At 40.2% G+C, this 20387-nt stretch overlaps 1 protein-coding gene across 1 annotated transcript in view; it reads right to left on the bottom strand.

Annotated features, from left to right (window-relative positions):
- The window catches only part of STAC (SH3 and cysteine rich domain), a 72178-nt gene that overhangs the window by 36083 nt on the left and 15708 nt on the right, over positions 1 to 20387 (bottom strand). Inside the window, exon 2 of the mRNA XM_027891776.1 lies at positions 13163 to 13439. Within this exon, the coding sequence (XP_027747577.1) occupies positions 13163 to 13439 (277 nt within the window). The remainder of the gene's footprint in view (positions 1 to 13162; positions 13440 to 20387) is intronic.

The following is a 20387-nucleotide window of genomic DNA, read 5'->3' as shown; positions in this document are numbered from 1 at the left end:
AAAATAAAGTTTTTAAAAATTTGGCCACAAGAGGTTTTTTCTTTGCAAAGCATTTTTCACATATTCAGCAGCTTTGCTATAAAAGTCTGTCCCTGAAAGGAAATATCCACCTCCGTACTTCTTAAAATATCATCTCAGGGTTTTGATCGTTTAAATGTTAATAAAGATGCTGGAACGCCATGGTAAATAAACTATCAGCTATTACTGAAAGAAAAAGTCCCAGTTCTTTAGACACTAAACACAATCAATTTTACCTAATCTTCTTTGCTCTGAACAAACTGGCACTGATACATCAATGCCTACTTTTCTAGACAATTTTCTAGACTGATGAGCCTGTGCTTGTAGGTCTTTGCACTGGGCTGCTTTGCTGAGAAGGAAAACAGCTCAGAACACTTGGGCATAGACTTGCCTATAGGAGGTGATGCTGAACGGCTTCAGAACTGATGATGGTAGCAGAGCTGAACAGGACAAGGGAGCACGGAGAAATTAAACTTGGTGTGTTGTCCCAGTAAAGGACAAGCAGAGATCAGTGGCTTGGTGTCAGTAATATTAGTAAACCAGACCAATATTATTTGGTCTCAGTAATATCAGTAAACTCTTCTTGAGATGAAGATGATGAAAGTCAGATTTCAAACGATCTCTGTTGGCAGGCTTAGGTTATTTGCACTTGTGTTCTTACATGTGTTGAAATGAAAAGTCATCCAGGTGCAACCTTTTTCTTCTGTGTTTTGAAATGGTTTGAAAAAGCAGTTGAATTTTGTAGGGCCACTTTTATATACCAAAACTTTTGTCTTTCAAGGGCCTTGTACCATTATAGAGGAGCTGGAAAATACAAACTGAATATCTGAACAAAAATTGTGATGCGAAATGAAGAGCAGGGCTATGAGCTTGCTGAAAATGTGGAAAAAGAATTACACAACAAACAAAAGAACAGTCTGTCCTAAACAAAGGGATTGAATAACCTCACTGGTCTCTTAATGGATTTTAAACATTGCCTATTGCTTATGTAGCTTCATCATCATCAGTGAACTTGAAATGAGAGGCTTCTATTTGCCAGAAGATCAGGACAATCAATTAGAACTAAAAAAGGTTTAGTTAAAACAAACAAACAAACTCTACGGAAAAAAAAAGCACCCCCTGATTTGTAAATAGCAGCTGCTCTCTGGCTTTTGCTGTTTCAAGCTTGCTGAGGGTTTTGGCTCTTCCTTCCTGCAGCAAAAATACTCCCTCATCAGGGCAATGCCTCAGTGTTGTTCTCAGTCTGTGTTAGCACAGACTGACTGGCAGTGCCTGTGGCGATGGGCCTTGCACAGGAGATGCTGAAGTGTGACTTACCATGACCACAATTCCTCTCCCTCCCTCTCTTGCCCATTTCCCAGTAACTAGTGATGGAGATGGGAACTGGAGCTTCCACCTAAATCTAATGGCTGGCCAGGATCTGGCCACACACAGAGGTTTCTGCTCCAAAGCCATTTCTTCCCTTGGATCACACATAGCTGAGGTGGTTTTCATCAGAAGCTACAGTGTAATTGACAACATGATTTGCTTGGACTAGAAATAATTCAGGGCATCACTATAAGTAACTGGGTAGTTATAACAGTTTGGTGGGATCAGTTTTTGGAAAATTTATTTCTACATTAAGTCACAATGTGTTTTTTTCCTTTCAGAATTTTGCAATTTCATTTTATAACAAAGTGTGTTTCAGTTCCTTTTCCACATGGGAAATATGGAATCATAGAATCAGTTAGGTTGGAAAGAACCTCTGAGAACGTTGAGTTCAACCCAAGACCAAACACCCCTTTGTCAACTTGACCATGGCACTAAGTGCCACAACCAGTCTTTCCTTAAACACCTTCAGGCATGGTGACTCCACTCACCACCTCTCTGGTCAGCCCATTCCAGTATCAAATCACTGTTTCTGTGAACAAATTCCTTCCAATGTCCAACCAGTGGAAAAATATTCAAATTAAACCTTTCCCACCAAATGTAGGTATGTTTCTTTTTGGTTGTTGGTTTGTTTTAATTTTTTTTTTGCCCTCAGTGAAATCACAGAGGTTGGGCAGTAAAATCACTTTATTTACTACTGTCATCTACTCAAAGAGGCAATCTCAGCCCTCAGTGTTACAGCCTGGGAGAATTTATTATTTGACACATAGCAGCTTAGAGAGCACCTAGAGATACACTTCCATGGGGCATCAATTATTGTTGAAATGAATATAAAAATTTCTGCAAATCATTGTACAGAAGTTTATGTAGTTCAGCAAAGCAAAAATAACATTACCTGCCTCAGGATCAATCTGGGAGTGAAAAAATACAGACATTAAGCTGAAATATTTATTTTTAAATATTTAAATCTTTAAATCAAACCCATGAAAAAAATTGCTTTCTAAGATTTAGTCTATCCACAGAAATAATTCCATGCATCATACATAAACTGTTCATGGTTAGAAAGTATTTGCATAATCTGAATTCACCCTCGATTCTAGTAGGAACAAGCAAAGCCAGCTCAAGCCATAGCTTTTCTCATCTACACATGTGGTTTGCACCAGCACGACTATGTTTTTTGCTGTCCAAAAAGCTTAATTAACATCAACCATAAATGTGCTACCACTGCCAGAGATAAGTAAACCCATAAGGGGTAGCAATAGGCTTGGCAGCTATATCTATCTGCTGTTTAATGTGCATAATAATATAACATACAAAAAAGTCCAGCAAAATCCATGAGACAACCCTGCTTTTAGCAAAATGGCTTCCAATGCTAGAGGAGCTGTTGGTGGGATGTGTAAAGGCACAATTTGGAGGGGAGAGAAGAGAAAAAAAAAAGCAGATCAATGTATCAGAAGGTACTGGCACGCAGCTGGATGTTACTAACAGATACTAAGATTTAGGAGCTGTCATAGGCAAAAAAGAGCTGAAATTGTGAACACAAACAGGCAGCAGATAACTGTGTGTCAATGCAGGGGTGAATGTGTGAAATTGAACTCCCGAACTCTCAGACAGGAGACTACTACTTGCAAGCTGCAACCACTATTGGCTGCTTGGAAATGTAGATAACACTTTGACTAAACACAAGTGATGCATCCCCAAGCCTCCAATTAATAAAGAGACAGGAGAACAACCCACTAGTTAAAAGGCTGGCCATGTGCTGTTTTTATGCACACATATTATTTAGACTTTAGGAACTGGGAACACGGTTTCCAGAAAGAAGATCTAATGCCAAGATATGAGTTCTTGAAAGGAAGAAGTAGTGTCAGAAAGCAGAAAGGGGCCCAGAAAGAAGTTGAAGATCCTGCCCTGGGGCAAGGTCTGGGAAACAGGGGAAGACCCTGGAGATAAGGAAACTGTGGACATCAAAGCCAAGGACTCTGGCCAGTGGCACTTGAGATGAGTGACTGGAAGGAGCATCACAGCAGGAACAATGCCCTCCTGCCCAAGCTGCACAGGCTAGTAGTGACCCCTCTGCAGGGAAGAGGAGACTTTGGGAATGAAATGCTGGTGGGGAGGGAGGGAGGGAAGGAGTGTGAGAAAAATGAAATAGGATAAAATCTGTAGCGTCATTGTTTCTTCAATAAAACCTGGTATCCAGATCCTCTCCACACTGGAATTTATGCTGTCTCTCCCTTGGCAAGATTTTAACATAATTTTTGATTCTTTGATTAAGAATCAGTCTAAATTTTCAGATGGGGCATTTTGAAAGAGCATCTGTAATAGACACACTCAAATCTCGTCAACATCTTAAGTGTTTTTTCAGCTAACAAAGAGTTTGTTGCCCTTGGAGAACACCCTTAAGCAGTCTAGTCAAGCTCACTGATGACAGAGCTCTCTAAGCAATCAGCAACGTTAAGAATTCTTCCCCATGCTTCCCCCCCCCCAAAAAAAAAAAAGACCTGGAGAGTTTGATATGGCACAGGGCACAGATCTTGGGATATGAAAGATTGCTACACTTCTGAGAGGTGCAGCTAGAAAAAAAGGCAATATTAGCACTGCAAATAAAAGTCCCCTCATCAATACACCCAATCCTTATTTGGAGGGATGGTCCTGTGTGCATTAAACCTATAGCCTATTTTGTGATTTCCAGGAAGCCAAACAGAAACATACTGACTATGACGTTGTAGTTCATATTGGCTCAGTGATTATACCAGCCTTATGCCCCTTCCTCTCCTGGCTGTGAAAATGAAATTGTTGCAGTGAGTGGAGGGAAGACATAGCTACTACTTTTTTTCTTTTCTTTTTTTTTTTTTCTTTTCCCCTCTGCTTTCTTCCTTGCTTCCATCCCTTCTATTAAACAGGAAATTATCTAGTGCTCAAAACAAAATATTTCAAAATATTCAAGATCACTCTCTCCATGTTATAAAGGAAACTGCAATGTAATCACAATTTTCAACTGCATGTAATTTTCAACTTAGCATGTCTTCAAAATTAGAAGTCAGGATCCAGGTGTCTACAGCATCCTTCAGCATATAAGATAAACTTATGTCGAAGAGCAAAACAGTTATAGATTGCTCATACCTGGAAAACTAAAAATTCGTCCGTTTAGAGAAGGTAATTGGTGAAGTTGCAGTTACATTCCTATCACCAAAGCACAAAAACACGCGATTGCTCCATGTGAGCCACCAGGATCACTGCTCTCTGAAACATCCTTCTATATTAAGGACAGCAACAAGCAACTGTGGGTAGGCATTTTACTCTATGTGATGGCAGTGCTCCATTTCTTGCAAAAGCATTTCTGCTAATTGCCTCATTTGAAGGCTTCTGCAACTCACGGTAAGGTGAAGCTTCTAATAATTTTGCTTCCAGTTAATGCTTTTGTTCACTATGCGGCACCATAATTATGCACATAACAGTGGCACTCTGGTAGACAAAGACTCTAAATAGAAAAACAATGTTTTTACAAGAAGGTCAGCTTTAAAGAAGATGCATTTAATGTGCTTTTCTGTAAACACCTGATGTCCCATATGAGCTCAGGAAAAGTATATAGAAGGACCTAAAAAACCCCTTGCTTCATCTAGAGGCCTTTAAAAAACCCTTAAGCTTACCCTTATGTTCTTCACTAGGGCTGTTTTCAGGAGTGATGACTGCTACTGACTAGGGTATTTTGTGGGTTTTCATGTAGTTTTTGGTTAAAAATCATCATGGCTAACCTCACATTAAAATACTGATTGTAGATATGCTGGAAATTTTTTATTGTTTCTCATCTAATTAAACAGTAAATGTTGTTCAACATTTCTAAAGTCTCTTTTGACTGAGGATTAATTGCAGTATCATATTAATAGCAATTTCCCCAAAATTACAGTAAGCTTGAAAATTATCTAGTAACAAGTGTGAAACATGTTTGATGCTGTTCAAGGACAAATTGGAATTTCAAATATATTTCCATCCTCTTTTCTCAGCTAAGCAGTTCCTGATTATCCAATTTACTGATAACATTCTTGCCTCATCTCAGAGGAGGAAGCCCTCCCAGAGGGTAAACAAATGAGACATTTACTTTTCAATATTTGCTTTAAAGTATGTTTAACTCTTTGTTAATGAAGAAAAATAATAATTTAATGCAAGAATAATGTGTGGCACTCTGTAGGTTGTCTACAAATGTGGGGCTGTATGAATTGGATACTTTTTGTCATGTTTATCAAAAATAGTAGTATCAGTAGATGGAGCACACCTATACTATGTATACCATATATGTTTCTACCTCTTTCCATCTGTTCATCTGTTTGGAAATTTTGGAGAGTCCAGATGACATTACCTGTACCTGACTAGTCTATAACTAATGGTTAACTGCACACTGTACAGTTTGGTTAACATAGAACTTAAATTCATATTTCCAGAAGGCTTTTGCTACCTTCTTACAGGGCTCCCCTCAGAAGTGGGAAGGTCTACACTTAGGGAGACTTTTAAACTCAGGAAAGATATTATAGGAGAAGCCAAGTTCAATTTCAAGCTAATAGGGTAAAATTACTATTTTGCACCAATTTTTTGAAGATGTTTGTTAACAAAATGTAATGTGATGTCTTAAACAATTTTTACATTAATTCTCAAAAGTTCTAGAAAATTTAGGTGCCCAGAGCCATTTGTCATCATCAACTGGAGTAAGAACCTAAGTCTCTTAAATCCAGGAGTAAATTTAGTGAAGGAAAGGAGGAGGGAGAGACAGAGACTATGGATAGCTTAGTAACATATGTGATGGCACCTGGTACCTGTCATTGAAAAGTTTACACAACAGCCCTTTTTCAAAGAATTACAGAATGATTGGGACTGGCAGGAACATCTGGAAATAATCTAGTCCAATCCCCTGGTAAAGTAGGTTCACCTAGAGCAGGTTGCACAGGATTATGGCCAGATGGGCTTTGAGTATCTTCATAAAAGGAAACGCCACATCTTCTCTGGGCAACTTTTCCAGTGCTGTCAACCTCACAGTAAAGAAGTTCTCTCTCATCTGCACACAGATCTTTTCGTATTTCAGTTTATGCCCATTGGCCCTTGTCCTTTCACTGGGTCTGGCTTCATCTTCTTGAAAACTCCACCCCAGATACTCCCACAGACTGATGTTATGTCCTCTGTCATCTCTTCTCCAGGCTTATCAGGCCCAGCTCTCTCTGCCTTTCCTTGCAAAGGAAATGCTACAGTCCCTCAATCACCTTTTTGCCCTCTGCTGGGACCGCTCCAGGAGCTCCATGTCTCTCTTGTTCTGAGTGGCCCAGAACTGGACATGGTACTCCAGGTGAGGCCTCATCAGGTCTGAATAGAGAGGTAGGATCATATCCCTCAGCCTGCTGGCAGTGCTCTTCCTAATGCACCCCAGGATGTCCTTGGCCTTCTTGGCCACAAAGGCACACTTTTGGCTCACAGACAGTTTGTTGTCCCCCAGGACTCCCAGGTCCTTCTCCATAGAACTGCTTTGCAGCAGATCAGCCCCCAGTCTGTACTGGTGCATGGAGTTATTCTTTCCCTGCACTTGTCTTTGTTCAATTTCGTGAGCCTCCCCTCCGCACAAGTCTCCAGCCTGTCCAGGTCTCTGGATGGCAGCACAGCACTCTGGGGTATCAGCCACTCCTCCCAGGTCTGTATTGTCAGCTATCTTGCTGAGGATGCATTCTGTCCCTTCATCCAGGTCATTGGTGAATAAGTTGCACAAGACTGGAGCCAGTACCCATCTCTGGAGAACACTGCTAGCTATGTGCCTCCAAATAGACCCTGTGTCACTGATCACAACCCTCTGAGACCTGCTATTCAGCCAGCTCTCAATCCATGTCAGCATCCACTCATCTAACCCACACTTCCTGAGTTTGCCTATGAGAATGTTTTAGAAGACAGTGTCAAAAGCCTTGATGAAGTCAAGACAGAAAACATTCACTGCTCTCCCCTCACCTACTCAGCCAGGGTAGAAGGCTTTTAGATTGTTTGGGCATGATTTCATGACAATCAAAACAAAAGGAGGCTGGATTCAGCTGCTTTTGAAAACTTCTCTTCATAGAGAAACTCTTAATAATAAAGAACATTCAGACTTACAATTTTATACCATAATAGTAACAGGGTATCATCTGCAAAATAGATGTGGGAAGGCTCAGCTGTGACTGCACAAGCCTGTTGGAGAGATGGACATGAAGCTGCTGTCACAAGGTGCTCCAGAGGTATCTCCTCCTCACTGGCAGCTCTTTACCATGCTCTAGAGGGGAAAACTCCCATAATGATGCAGTGGCAACACAGATCTCTTTCCCCAAGGTCATCTGGGTTGGAACATGCTAGAGAGACTGGGGAGAGTGGAGAGCAGAGTGAAGACTAAATGAATAACATTATTTTTGTCAAGCATATTCTTTATGAGGGAGCTGATCAGACTGGAGGCAGAAAGTACTGTGTCATAGTTCCTGTGAAATTTTGCTATATTTAATAAACATCCACATAAATTACAGTTATATAAACACTTCCTCAAACCATGGAGTTTTTCCAGTACTTATTAGTAGCACTTACTGATAGTCTTAGAGGAAAGGTTCAGATGCAGCAGCTAATAAAAAAGGGGGACCAAGGCTCCAATCCAGACCTTTTTCTTTCCTTTATTTCAGCATTTGAAAAACTGGGCCAATTTATCAACCTTGAGCTTAACTTTACGGAGGATGTTACAGTACAGCTTTGGGGGTTAAAGTAGTTAAAAGTTCTAGTAGCCACAACTGCACAGTGAAATAAAGAAATACAGGCTGCTTTTAAAAGGTGTGCTGAGAAACAGTAATTCATGGTACTGCTTTGGCTGTTTGAAATTCCAGAATGACTGGCTAAACCAGAACAGACAGTGGTAGGAGTGAGTCAATGCTAAAGGGATAGCACAATTTCACTGTTTAAGTCTATTGATTAATAGACTGAAAGTCTATGCTAGAGTTATATTTTGGGTTTATTTTTTTACTTACTTGTTTATTTTCTACAGGTTTCTCTAACTAACCTGGTTAGTTACTTGAGGAGACAGCTACTGAGCTATTTACCTCCAAAGCTGCAAAGGTCTGGAGAATCTGTATCCAAACCAGAAAATTGGTTTTCCTGAGAACATCTGTAAGTGCATATATCTCAGTTACCTAAGCCAGTGATGGCATGATCCAGAAGGACGTGGCTTTGACAATTATTGGACACTGCAGACCATAGTTTTGTCTGGTCTTTCAGAAAGTTTGTGGCCACCTAGCATGTTTTTCCAGGCAAACATACTCTGACAGGTGTTAATAAAACAGGTGTTTGGTTAAAATCCTGTGCCAGAGCTAAGGTTAAGAATGAAATGAAATAGCTAGGTACACTTAGGAAACACAAATAAACATTCAATGATGTTGTGATAAACGAGCAGCTATTTCTTTAAAACACAGCTTTAAAGGATTGACTTTAAAGTAATCTATTTTCAAAAGCAAAATGCCTTACTTTTTTTCTGCATTACTTATATTTGACTTAGATGGGAATACATTAATTTCATGTCATATGCTTGGAATGTGTGGAAAATAACATTTTTTCCATGTGAATCAGCACAGGAAATGATCTGCAAATGAGTAAAATGTTGAGAAGTCTACAGATGGAGGTTTTTTTTAAGAAAATACACAATGTTTTTCAACTGTAGAGTACTGACATCATATTTTTTTCAGGAGTGAAGTATCACAGAGATGATTGATGACACATCAGAGACTGAAGAAAAGCAAGAACTTACTTCTGATCAGCATAGTTTTAGACTGTAATCTGATGCAACATTAATTTTACAATATCCATCTTTGCTAGTGCTAGGCAGTTTTGCCTCCCTTTATTTGCCATTGCCAAAGCTTACCACATTCTTGCTAAACACAGAAAATGGCAGATAACATGAATCAACTCAGCCGTATTCTCACTTGATTTTCTTTTCACTGTGATGTAAAATAAAAAAACCCCAAAACCCAATGCCTTCTAAATGATGATCTAGTTATACATTCAATAAGATACTTTGATTTTCAAAATTTTTCCTTGCTGAGGTTAGATACTAACATAGTAATAAATACTACTACTAAGAACAGCAAATTAATATTTTTCTAAGAAAAATAATGTGAGAGGATATTCAAGCGTGGATATGTTTAGGAAAATATGTAATCTACCATGGAGCTGAAACCTCAGTCCTAAACTAATGAACACTAGGCACTCACAGCAGCAAAACTGTGGGTGTGAGAAATGAGTACAGATCTGCTCCAAGACACTATTGATTTGCTCTGAAATTACATAAACTATTACTGTTGAATTATTAATTAGAACTGATGATTTTATTGGAGTATTTGACACTGTAAGAAGCCACCATTATCCTAAAATGGATCCTCTGTGCACTCCTCAAACCTCCCTTGAATCTGAAGTTTCCTCCTTTATTTCATTTGAGAGAAAATTATTGCTTCTCTATCAAATTTTTCTTCTGTTTATTGAGGTGGAAATTGATTCCCAGTCTAGTACAGACAGCAGTTACACTTTGACTCCTGCCTTCAACGTGAGGTATAAAGCACATTATTAATACTGGTTTTTTCTTTTTCCAAATCAAATCAATAAACAGGGTTTCTTTTGAATACGTTGCACTGCACTCCCCGGGGTGCATAAAAAACATTTGAAAGAGTAAGTTTGCGTTATAATGATAGTAGTAAACATTGTCCTCTGAATGTTGAAACCAATTACATCTATTTGGTCTTTATCTTCTAACTGTACTTCTGCCAAATGAACAAACAGGCACACGGGCTGCATCCCAAAGGCAATATTTTGCTCATGCTGCCCAACAGTCAAGGAGAGATGATCAACATATTTTTTTTTAGGAAGATAAAGCTTCGCAAGCTTCAATTTCACCGTGAAAAGAGCAGCACAGGGAGCCTGCTGCCTCTGCTCCAAGTGTCCTGTTCACTCTGAAGCTACAGACAGATTCTGCCACACAAGTGAGATTGAAGCGTGCACTACAAGCTCATGCTATGCACAGTTCATCGTGCTGCCCTGTACCAGAGCTGCTTGGTTCATAGATCAGAGAGCCATTTAAGGTTAACCTGGAATCATTCTTGGTGGCAAAATTAAAACCATCTAAAGTCAAAACAGGATTTTCCTGGACTCTTTCCTCCAGTCTTCAAAACATGTGTCCGTCTTTGCCTTTATTCTCACCAATAAGGAATTTAAAGCCATAGGCTCATTACTCTTAAATGTCAGTGCCCATGAAAAATGCAAATTCAGAGTCCCTGAACAGAAGTGAAGTTTTTTCAGTCTGCCTTTGGGAGCCTGCTTTGAAAGGGTTTCCTGAAAAGCTGCCTGCTTTGCTTCACCATTCCCATAAGCAACAGTTGCATAACATATACAGATTAATTGAACTGCAAACAGTAACATCTAGATCTCCCATGCTGTTTAAAATGCAATACAGCAAAACCAGGCATGACTGCAGTAAGGATCAAAGAGAAAAGATTACAGGAATAGAGAAGTTGTTTGTCTACGAGAATTAGGGCATCTAGACTTTAGGGTATTATAAGGTAAAACACTTAGCATCTTTCCTGCCTTACCTCCAAGAAAAGATGAGCTGGAGGAGGTCAGAACAATTCACCTGACTCAGACTACCACTAGACAAAATAGGTCGCGTTAGCTTCTTCAGCAATTATAAAAGGCTTCTCTAGCTAATGAAGTGGCTGAGACACAGAACAAAAATCCAAAACGCTCAAAGGATAGAAGAAAAAGTCCAGAAGGCAGGTGGGGTTAAAGCTGATGTTTTGAAGCCTGGAACTATGCTTCAGGACTTTCCTATTCCAGGCGGACACAGATTGCCCAGCAAAGGAGAAGGCCATGGGTGTTTATGAACTGGATTTACTCCCTGCAAAGTTTGCTGCCAGTAATAATCCATCTTGAGCACAAGTATTTTGAAACACTATTGCTGAGTTGTGCAGATTTGTGATGATACTAATCTCCACACAACTTCACAAGAAGCTGCCAGAAATGCAAAGAACTTATATTTGCAGTATATATTTGTGAAACCAAGCTTTGGTAGAACATCCATCCACATTACAACAGGAGACAAGTTCTGGGCCTGTTTCCATTTAAAAAGTTATTTCAAGTAACTAATCTTCCAGACTTCTTTTCAGTCTCTGGACTGTGAACTTCCCTGATACTGATGCTTTACTCCTCCTCTCTTTCATTTATTTTACCACTTCAAGTAGAAAAAAATTTAAAAGACTGGAAAATAACACCAAAAATTTAGGGTTAAAATTCCTCAGTTTCCTTGGATTCAGTACAGCGGTGGTGCAGAGAGGATGTGATTTAATTTATGGAGGCAGGATTGTCTTGCATCAGATTTAATGTTCTTTAGACAGCTGCCTTTTCCAAAGAACATGAGTTCCTCATTCAAGTGGGGAACACTGAGCACCCTCATCTGAAAAATGTTGAGCAATCCCATCAGCATCTTTCAAGAACTTACCATACTGTTAGCTGAAAGGCAGTGACTTCCATGCCAAGGGGCACAAATTTCTTACAGTAAGCTAGACAAATTACTGACAATATTTTGTACTCAAAGACCTATACTACCTCTACATGAAGCTATACCAATTTTTAACTTCTTGTCCTGCCTTAAAACTTGGAAATCGTGTCCCTCACTTTCACATGGGTAAACTGCCGCTGAATTAATTCCTGATCTACTGTTCTGGGACAACTATATGATACATAGGCAAGAAAACCAAATCATGCACAACGCCCTAGCCACAAGGATGTGAATTTCTAGGATCAGATTTCTGATTAGCAACTCCTGCAGCTTCTTACAGTGGCAACCGTTCATGTTCTACATCTTCAGCCACTTGCATTTCTTTCCTGATCTGTCCTTGCACAGCCCCACAGATGAACTGAATGAAGACGGCTTTTTAGGTATTCACACTGCACTGAAAATTACCTTATACATTACCTTATGGAGTTTTTCTCTGCATACTAGAGAGAATAATAAAATTAGCTCCTCTGTGTCAGTCAGTCAGTCCCTTCCAGGAACTTACATTCTCATGGACAGTTTCAGAGAGCAGACTGGCCTATCTTTCAGAGGTATAAAGTTAGTGTGGGGTTTTGTGCACAACAGGGATCAGGCAGAAGGATACCAAGAAAGTCTGCAGTGTAAGTTTAACTGTTATAGTTGTTCTGTTGACCTGGTCTCCCAAAACATGTGTCCTAGATAGCCAACACACACACACACACACAAGTAGATCAGAGCCTCTCACCCAGCAGATGCTACTTCTTGTCAATTAGGTGACAGTGAGACAGCTGGAGGAGGTAGATATGGTCACCACAGTGAAATGGAACTGGGAGCAATGCAGCAGACACAAGGAGCAGGAGAGTTAGAATTACTGCTGTGGAAAAGAGTGAGGATACCAGACACAAATTTGCAAGATGGATTTCTACTTCTTCTAGTGCATCATACAAGAGAACTTGTGCTTGGTACTCAGTATAACCTGAATGACAGAGGAATTTGACTGCAGTTGAATTCCTCACCTGCAATTTGTGACAACAGTATGCATCTACTAGGCAAGACATCTGTCAACAAATATAGAACTCGTGCTAACCTGTGGCAGATGTGACATAAGTCTCTATGCATGAATATTCTCAAGTTAACATCTAGGTTCACAGAAGTTATAGAAAGGTCATCCTGCAAGTTCTAGCATGGACACCCACACAGATTTAAAATACTTTTTCTTACCAACAATCATATGGTTGCAGACATCGCAGAAGGTGGGTTTTTTGAAGATGTGCTCCTGGAAGATGTGAGTCTTGTTGTTTTCTGGCAGCTGCTGGGTTCTGGTGGGAGAAGATGCCTGGCTTTCTGAGTTGGGGAGCTGTCCAGTGCTTGTGCTCACCTCAGGCATCAAGTCTACCTGCAGTTTCACATCGCTATTAGTCCTCTGGAAGAAATTGTCTGCACTTTTACTCCGCAAGCTTTTCGTCTTGAAGGAGAGTGATCGCTTCAGTTTCTGCAGCTGCAATAAATAAGCCAGTTATAATTACTACTTTTTCTACTTAAAAACCAATGCAAGGCTCCTGGTTTTGGGGTGTGCTGTTGCCAAGTGAACCTTGAAGCCACTGGTAGACCTTGAACCACCTGAACAATAAAGCTGACTTTAGAATTTAAATGGTAGTTTTTGAGCAAAGAAAGCAGATCCCAACCAGAAAACAAACTACACTACAGATGCTTTCTGACAATAAACTTGATAACCCTAATGAATGCTTTTATTGATCTTCACTTTCAGATATGACAGTATAGAGGTGCTGCTGAAAGTTGTATGCATTGGAGAATATATCCTTTATATTCCAGCATGAGGGAACTTAAAGTATTATTAATCCTCTAATAGTATTTAAGCAGCCTATAAAGCCATTACAGGAAGAGCTGTTAAATGGCAGTGCAAGACGAGTGAACTCAGTAAATATATTTAATATATTTAAATTTCTTGAATTTGGCAGAAAAAGAGTTTATATGCAGTTTTGACTGCTGTCTTGTGCCATATCAGCAATCCTTTCATCCTTCAAGCCTCCCCTCCATTTCCCAATTTTATATGAGGCTCATAAGGGCACTAGGTGAGGCACAGAAGCTATCAGGATATCAGCCACGCAAATTTGCGGGTCCACAAATTAGGGGCCAGGTAAAAGGAAAAGAAGCTCTGCATCTACTTCATATTTACCTTCTCCAAAGTGCAATAACCCTGTATCACATTTCACTCAACATTATTCTAACCACTGCAAAATAATTTCAACCACTGCTGCTATTCTCTGGGTGACTGTGATGTAACAACTGAAATTTTCCATGCCTCTCAGGCTGTCTGTGGTGAGCAGCAGGAATGGTTTATATTAGAAACTGTTTATGTTAGAAGCAATGATGATTGGGGACTGTAATTCACACTAATATAAAGGGAAGGAGTTCACATGCTTTCCCAAAAAAGCATGGCACTGGTCTGTCACACTGACTTACTGGCCTCAGAGCACTTGCTCTCCCTAAATTTTATTCCTGATCTACCCATTTTCTTTATGACGCAGCTGAAAGTATGCTGTTGGAGAGGAGAGGCAAGACAGCTTGCGGGGGATGCCTCTCTTCCACCTTCAGAAGCAGCTTGTTCCTGGAGAGGGAGAGACCAGCTTTTTTCCCTAGTGTGTCTCAATAAACTCCCTGAGTCAAATGAATGGAGAAGGAGCTGCCATTGTCTCCAGTTAATAGTGTTTGTGTTTGCTGCAGGGAACCAAACTGCATTCTGCTTGCTGAACTGTTCCTCCACAGTGGCTTTCGGAGTAGGGAGGAGTCAGAGCCTGGGGACGCTCTCACATGTATCACTCTCGCCCCCAACTCACTCAGGTTTCAGAGGAGGAGCCCTGGATTCAAACGAAGGAAATACCTATTTGCAAGGAACTCTCAGTCTCTAGGGGAATGTGAAAATAAGAGCAATTAAGTCATTAGATGCCAATGATGAGGCAAATGCAGTTTATGGTTTCTGAAGCTTTTTCAGCTGAAGCCTAAGCCATGGACTTACTAAGCCCAAAAATCACTGTACAACTGCACTATCAGAATATGAGATCTTCCCTCTTCTTCTTGGATGTTGAGTTACCAGCTCTTGAAATCACTGAGGTTATTCTGTTCTGAGATTACTTCATCTCCCCAGTGACAGCCAGGAACTCAGCAGTAATTCACCCCCTTGCTCCTGAAACACTTCTCACTGAAGTCAGACCTAATTAGTGTAGCAAAAAACAGAGAATTACAACACCACAAGGTGACTGAGATGGCATCCATTATTGATTTGCCATCCATTTCTACAGTGCCACATGAAGCTAATTAAATTTCAAAACACTGCTTCTGCCAGAGAAAGAAAACTAAGCTGTGCAATACAGTATTGGTTTTATATTGAAACAACTATCCTGCTAGTTTGGACAATGTAAGCAGTATATTTGAAGAAGCTCTGCATTTACTATCCTTATTCCATTCTGTTGTGCACAGCCATTTGCCAGTCAAGGGATGTAGCAATGGCCTTTCCTCCCCCAGGCAGAAAAGTCAACAATTTTCCAAAGAAGCATAGTCCTGTATTCAGTCTATGCATACCCAAACAGATACAAACACACTAAGGTGAGCATGAAACTGTGCATACTCCATATGCATCCCCATCCAGAATGTTCAGAGGACACATAGTCAAGAATGAGTTGACCAAGTTACCTTCACAGATTTGGCAGATATCTCTGCACAAGCTAATAGTCCTCTCTGAGATTCCCTGAGTACTGTCTTGTGTTCATGTGCTTAAATAATTCCCAGACAAGATAAGCATCCTTGTCATTAGCCAAATACAGATTTTATTCTCATTTGCATTCAGACTGGAAGACATATACATGTTTGGCTTACATTGCCTATCTAAAACACCAGTGGAAGTCTGGGACTATTATATCCCAAATAGGTTATATGTGTACAGAAGGACTATGCAAGAATGCAGAATATTGGCAATGTTTAGCATTTTCAACACCTAATTATACACTTTCATCAGTACTGTTAAAAAGTACCCCTCAGATCAGTGTGTTTTATAACCCTCATGTATAAGTGAGAGTATACAGGGCAATAGAAAATTGGCATCAGGTTTTAAAATTAGATCCAATTTTCCTTTCTCATATTAGGCCCATGAGAGAATTTGAAATAGGGTACTGGTATGTGATTGTTTACTCAGGAAAAGTTGGCTGAAGCAAGGGCAAGTGCAGGTTGTTATACAGTTAGAATAAACTATAAAACCATAAAAGCTTAAGTGATTATTAGGCCACAGCCAAGTGGACATTGCTTCCCTTACTTAAACATCACCATCTCCTTATTTTGAAATTTGCTGTTCTTTTATTGCAAGATTTCAAAAGTAATTAAATATGGGCATGTAATATATGCCTGATTTTTGTCTACTGTAAACTGATTTAAAGCACTTGTAATGCCACTGGCTTCTAATAGAGCTGCTATAGTGTTCACCTGAGGCAGGAATCAAATCTTTCAGTAGAGAGCAATACTCTCAGTAGAGAGTATGCAAATTTTAATATTTTTATTTTCTTTCTGTGGAGTGAATGAGTTCAAAGTCAAATCTTAAGAAGAATCACTACTAAACTTTTGAAAAAACCTGCAGCTAGGGTTGTTCTACACTCTACTTACTTCAACACTTCAGTGAAAAATCATGGACTGAGAATTAAATAAAACCTTAAACCAAGCACAAAACAGCTCTAAGAAATGTATTTGAAATAAATCTCCTAATCCTTTCCCATTTTCCCCTCTGCAAGCAAGGCTACAAATTAGCTTTCATTTAAATAAAAATAAAATTCCCAGAAGCACAGGACTTTTTCTAGACTTGGGGTAACATCAGAAGACTTCACAACTTTGAGAGTTCAGAAACATGAACCCTTGCTATTAAATCCAGGATGTTCCTGTGGTTTGAAATTTGAGTAAAGGAAAAAAAGTTTGTCTCTGGTTAAAAGCTTTTTATCAGTCACACAGACGCTCGGTGACTGCACATACTAACCCCACAGGCGAGATAGAGATAAGTGCAACGGCTCAACCTCAGCGCTTGATTAAGCTTTTTTTTTTCTGTATCTCGCAGCAAAATCTCAATTTTTTTCTGAGTCCCTGAATGTTCAAGCTTCAAGGAATCAGGAAGCTCTGACAAACCACAGCTTATCAGCACCTCCTCTGTTCCTAATGCCCCTATACTACAACGCTTTAGCTGTTATAAGCAGAAAACAGAAGGCAGCAAAAGAACAGCTATTCAAACTCACTCCTAGTATTAGCTAGGTGCCACCGCTTTTGCTGTGAATGGACATTGCACTTGAGCTCACTGAGACTTCATTTTATGTAACAGAAGCATCCAACGCTTCTCTACAATTTTCATTTAAGTAATTCCCACTGAAGTTGGAAAGATATCAGTGATTTGAGCTGTTTTATAATTCCTAGCTTTGTAGTTACAAAGATATTTGTCCACCCTGCAGAGTACTTTTTTTCAGACTCCTAACTGCTCTCTGATATCTAGAAACTCATTTTCCCTTTATCCTCCAGCTTGTTTACATTAGCAGTCAGTGTGGCTCCGTAGAAGCAGATTGGAGAAAGAAACAGGGACTGTTGAGGACCCAGCATGCCCATTGTATGCATTTCGGGACACAGAGTGCTTTGCTCTGAACCATACCAGCCCATCAGTACTGGCATGCATTAGGTGCTCACCTGGAGCACAAGCAAACCCTCAGGTGATGCAGCCTGTGCCTAGAGCACACGGACCAAAGTGAGGTGAGTAGCAGCAATCTCAAACTGGGAGATTTACTTTGAAAACACACTCCCAAAATGAACTAAAACACTATGATGGGTTTCCCTTATTCCTTCACCATTTCTCAACACAATTTCTTCATCTCACCTTCTCACCATTCAAAACTCGGAGAAAGCATCACTTCCACCACATCCTACACACAAATGCTTCATTCCCCTTCCTGAAGCTCAATCCTTAGTGATCTCAGTGAATGGTGGTTACTAGGGGGTCAAAGTGTATATTGCATTACTTTATATTATATTATTTTGTTTGCTTGGGCCATGAGCTTTAGCATTCAGGGCAACCCTTGTGGAATCTGCCCACATCAGCTTATTTCCCAACATGCCTGGTCTTGTTGCCTTCTCAGTCACTGCTAACAACCCTGCCAGCAGCAGAGGCTCCTGTGCAGAGTGGAGCCAATGGGGAGATTATTTTTATACATTTCTACTGTTAACTATCTTCCAGGAGAAATGAACACATCAACTGAACTTTACTGACCTAATATACAACCAAGCCCTCGTTTTCAGACAACAGTTGTCTGCTATATGGTTGCTGTGCTAGCAAGAAACAAAAAATATTGTGTGCTCTTCTCTATCACTTTCTTTACACTATCATTACATTTCTTTACAATATCATTAGATCCATAAAAAGTAATACAGGGTATTAGCAGAGTTGGAATGAACCATCAAGCCAGTTTGAATCCTGAAATTCTTATAAAACATAGCTATTTTGTTTAGTATGCAGACTAAAAATGCTCTGTCAGCAGATTTCACTCTGCTATGAGATAAACATCCACCTTCTGTAAGGAACCACTTCTTCACTGCAGTTTCTTAAAGCAAATTTGCACTTTGGCCACAACAACCCCCTGCAGCGCTACAGGCTGGGCACAGAGTGGCTGGAGAGCAGCCAGGAAGAAAGGGACCTGGGGGTGCTGATCGACAGGAGGCTGAACATGAGCCAGCAGTGGGCCCAGGTGGCCAAGAAGGCCAATGGCATCCTGGCCTGCATCAAGAACAGTGTGGCCAGCAGGAGCAGGGCAGTGATCCTTCCCCTGTACTCTGCGTTGGTGAGGCCACACCTTGAGTATTGTGTTCAGCTCTGGGCCCCTCAGTTCAGGAAGGACATTGAGGTGCTGGAGCGGGTCCAGAGAAGAGCAACGAGGCTGGTAAAGGGACTTGAGCACAAGTCCTACGAGGAGAGGCTGAGGGAGCTGGGGTTGTTTAGCCTGGAGAAGAGAAGGCTTAGAGTTGACCTCATCACTCTCTTCAACTACCTGAAGGGAGGTTATAGCCAGGTAGGGGTTGGTCTCTTCTCCCAGGCAACCAACAATAGGACAAGGGGACATGGGCTCAAGCTCTGCCAGGGGAGGTTTAGGTTAGATGTTAGGAAGAAATTCTTTAGAGAGAGGGTAATCAGGCATTGGAACGGCCTACCCAGAGAGGTGGTGGATTCACCATCCCTGGAGGTTTTTAAGCAGAGATTGGATGTGGCCCTTAGTGCCATGCTATAGTAATTGGAGTTGGATCAGGGGTTGGACTTGATGATCTTGGAGGTCTTTTCCAACCCAATCTATTCTATGATTCTATGATTATTTGACTCTCACATTGCTGTAAAAGAAGGACTTCAACACATAAAGCTCAGATGACGTTGTGTAGATTTGCTAGAGAGCATGTCAGGTATGTGGGATGTTAGCAAAATGGATGCAGACCAAAAGCCTTTCAAATAAGGAAGAGAAAAAAAGTCTTGATGAGTGGTATCTCCTCTACTGAGTACAGTGCATTTTCTGGGTCAAGGAACATTCAATTTGTATTAGTAACTCTCAGAATATACTTCAGTTGTTTACTTGCTTTGTTGAAGGACTGGATGTTACCAGGGTGTAAGCTGGCCTGGCGGCATTGCTGGGCTTCAGCTAGCCCTGCTGATTCACAGCAGACAAGGAACAAGCTCAGATAGGAGTGCTTACTTCTTGTGAACATGAAGGCTAATGATTTTCTTCTTAAAATTGAGGAATACGAAAGTAAGTGATTTGTGAGGACAGACAAGAGTGGGGTTTTTTACTGGATTTGATTTGAAAATCCACTGCCTTGGCATTTTAATGGGCAAAAATAAGATTATAACATACCTAGAGGCAGTATGCAATTTCATAAACAATATGTGTATTTGCCTGCTGATGAGAGAAGTACTATGTCTTATAGCATTAATAAGATGAAAGGATATTTTTAATACTTAAGGGATTGGTATTGTTTATTGCCAAAGCACCCATGATAAATTTTGTAAGCAAAGCTGATTCCTTTTCTACATTCTTCTTTCTAAATAGTAAATAGTTGAAATACTCTACTAGTGATATAAGTCCAGGAAGTCCTAATGAGGTGAAAGAAGCTACATTGGTGCATACTTACAAGAGTCTTTGAGAATGATAATAGGACCTGAGTTTTGCTTCTTTTACTTCTCATGAATAATCTAGAGAGAATGTGATTGTAAGATTAATTATCCTTGACTGTATCTCATGTCTGTCCATCTATGAAGTGTGCATCTCCCCTGTTGATCTTATGGCTTAATATGAAACATTTGACCTTTAAAAAAAAAACCAAACACAACAGTGTTCTGCTTAAAAATGCTGGGCTACCTATAGCAATAGTT

This window comes from Empidonax traillii, unplaced genomic scaffold (genome assembly GCF_003031625.1).
Source record: "Empidonax traillii isolate 1590-97213 ecotype Southwest subspecies unplaced genomic scaffold, ASM303162v1 scaffold14:size4059594, whole genome shotgun sequence".
In the NCBI taxonomy this organism is placed as follows: domain Eukaryota; kingdom Metazoa; phylum Chordata; class Aves; order Passeriformes; family Tyrannidae; genus Empidonax; species Empidonax traillii.
Note: the sequence above shows the minus strand (reverse complement) of the source record. Positions and strands in the feature narration are given on the sequence as shown.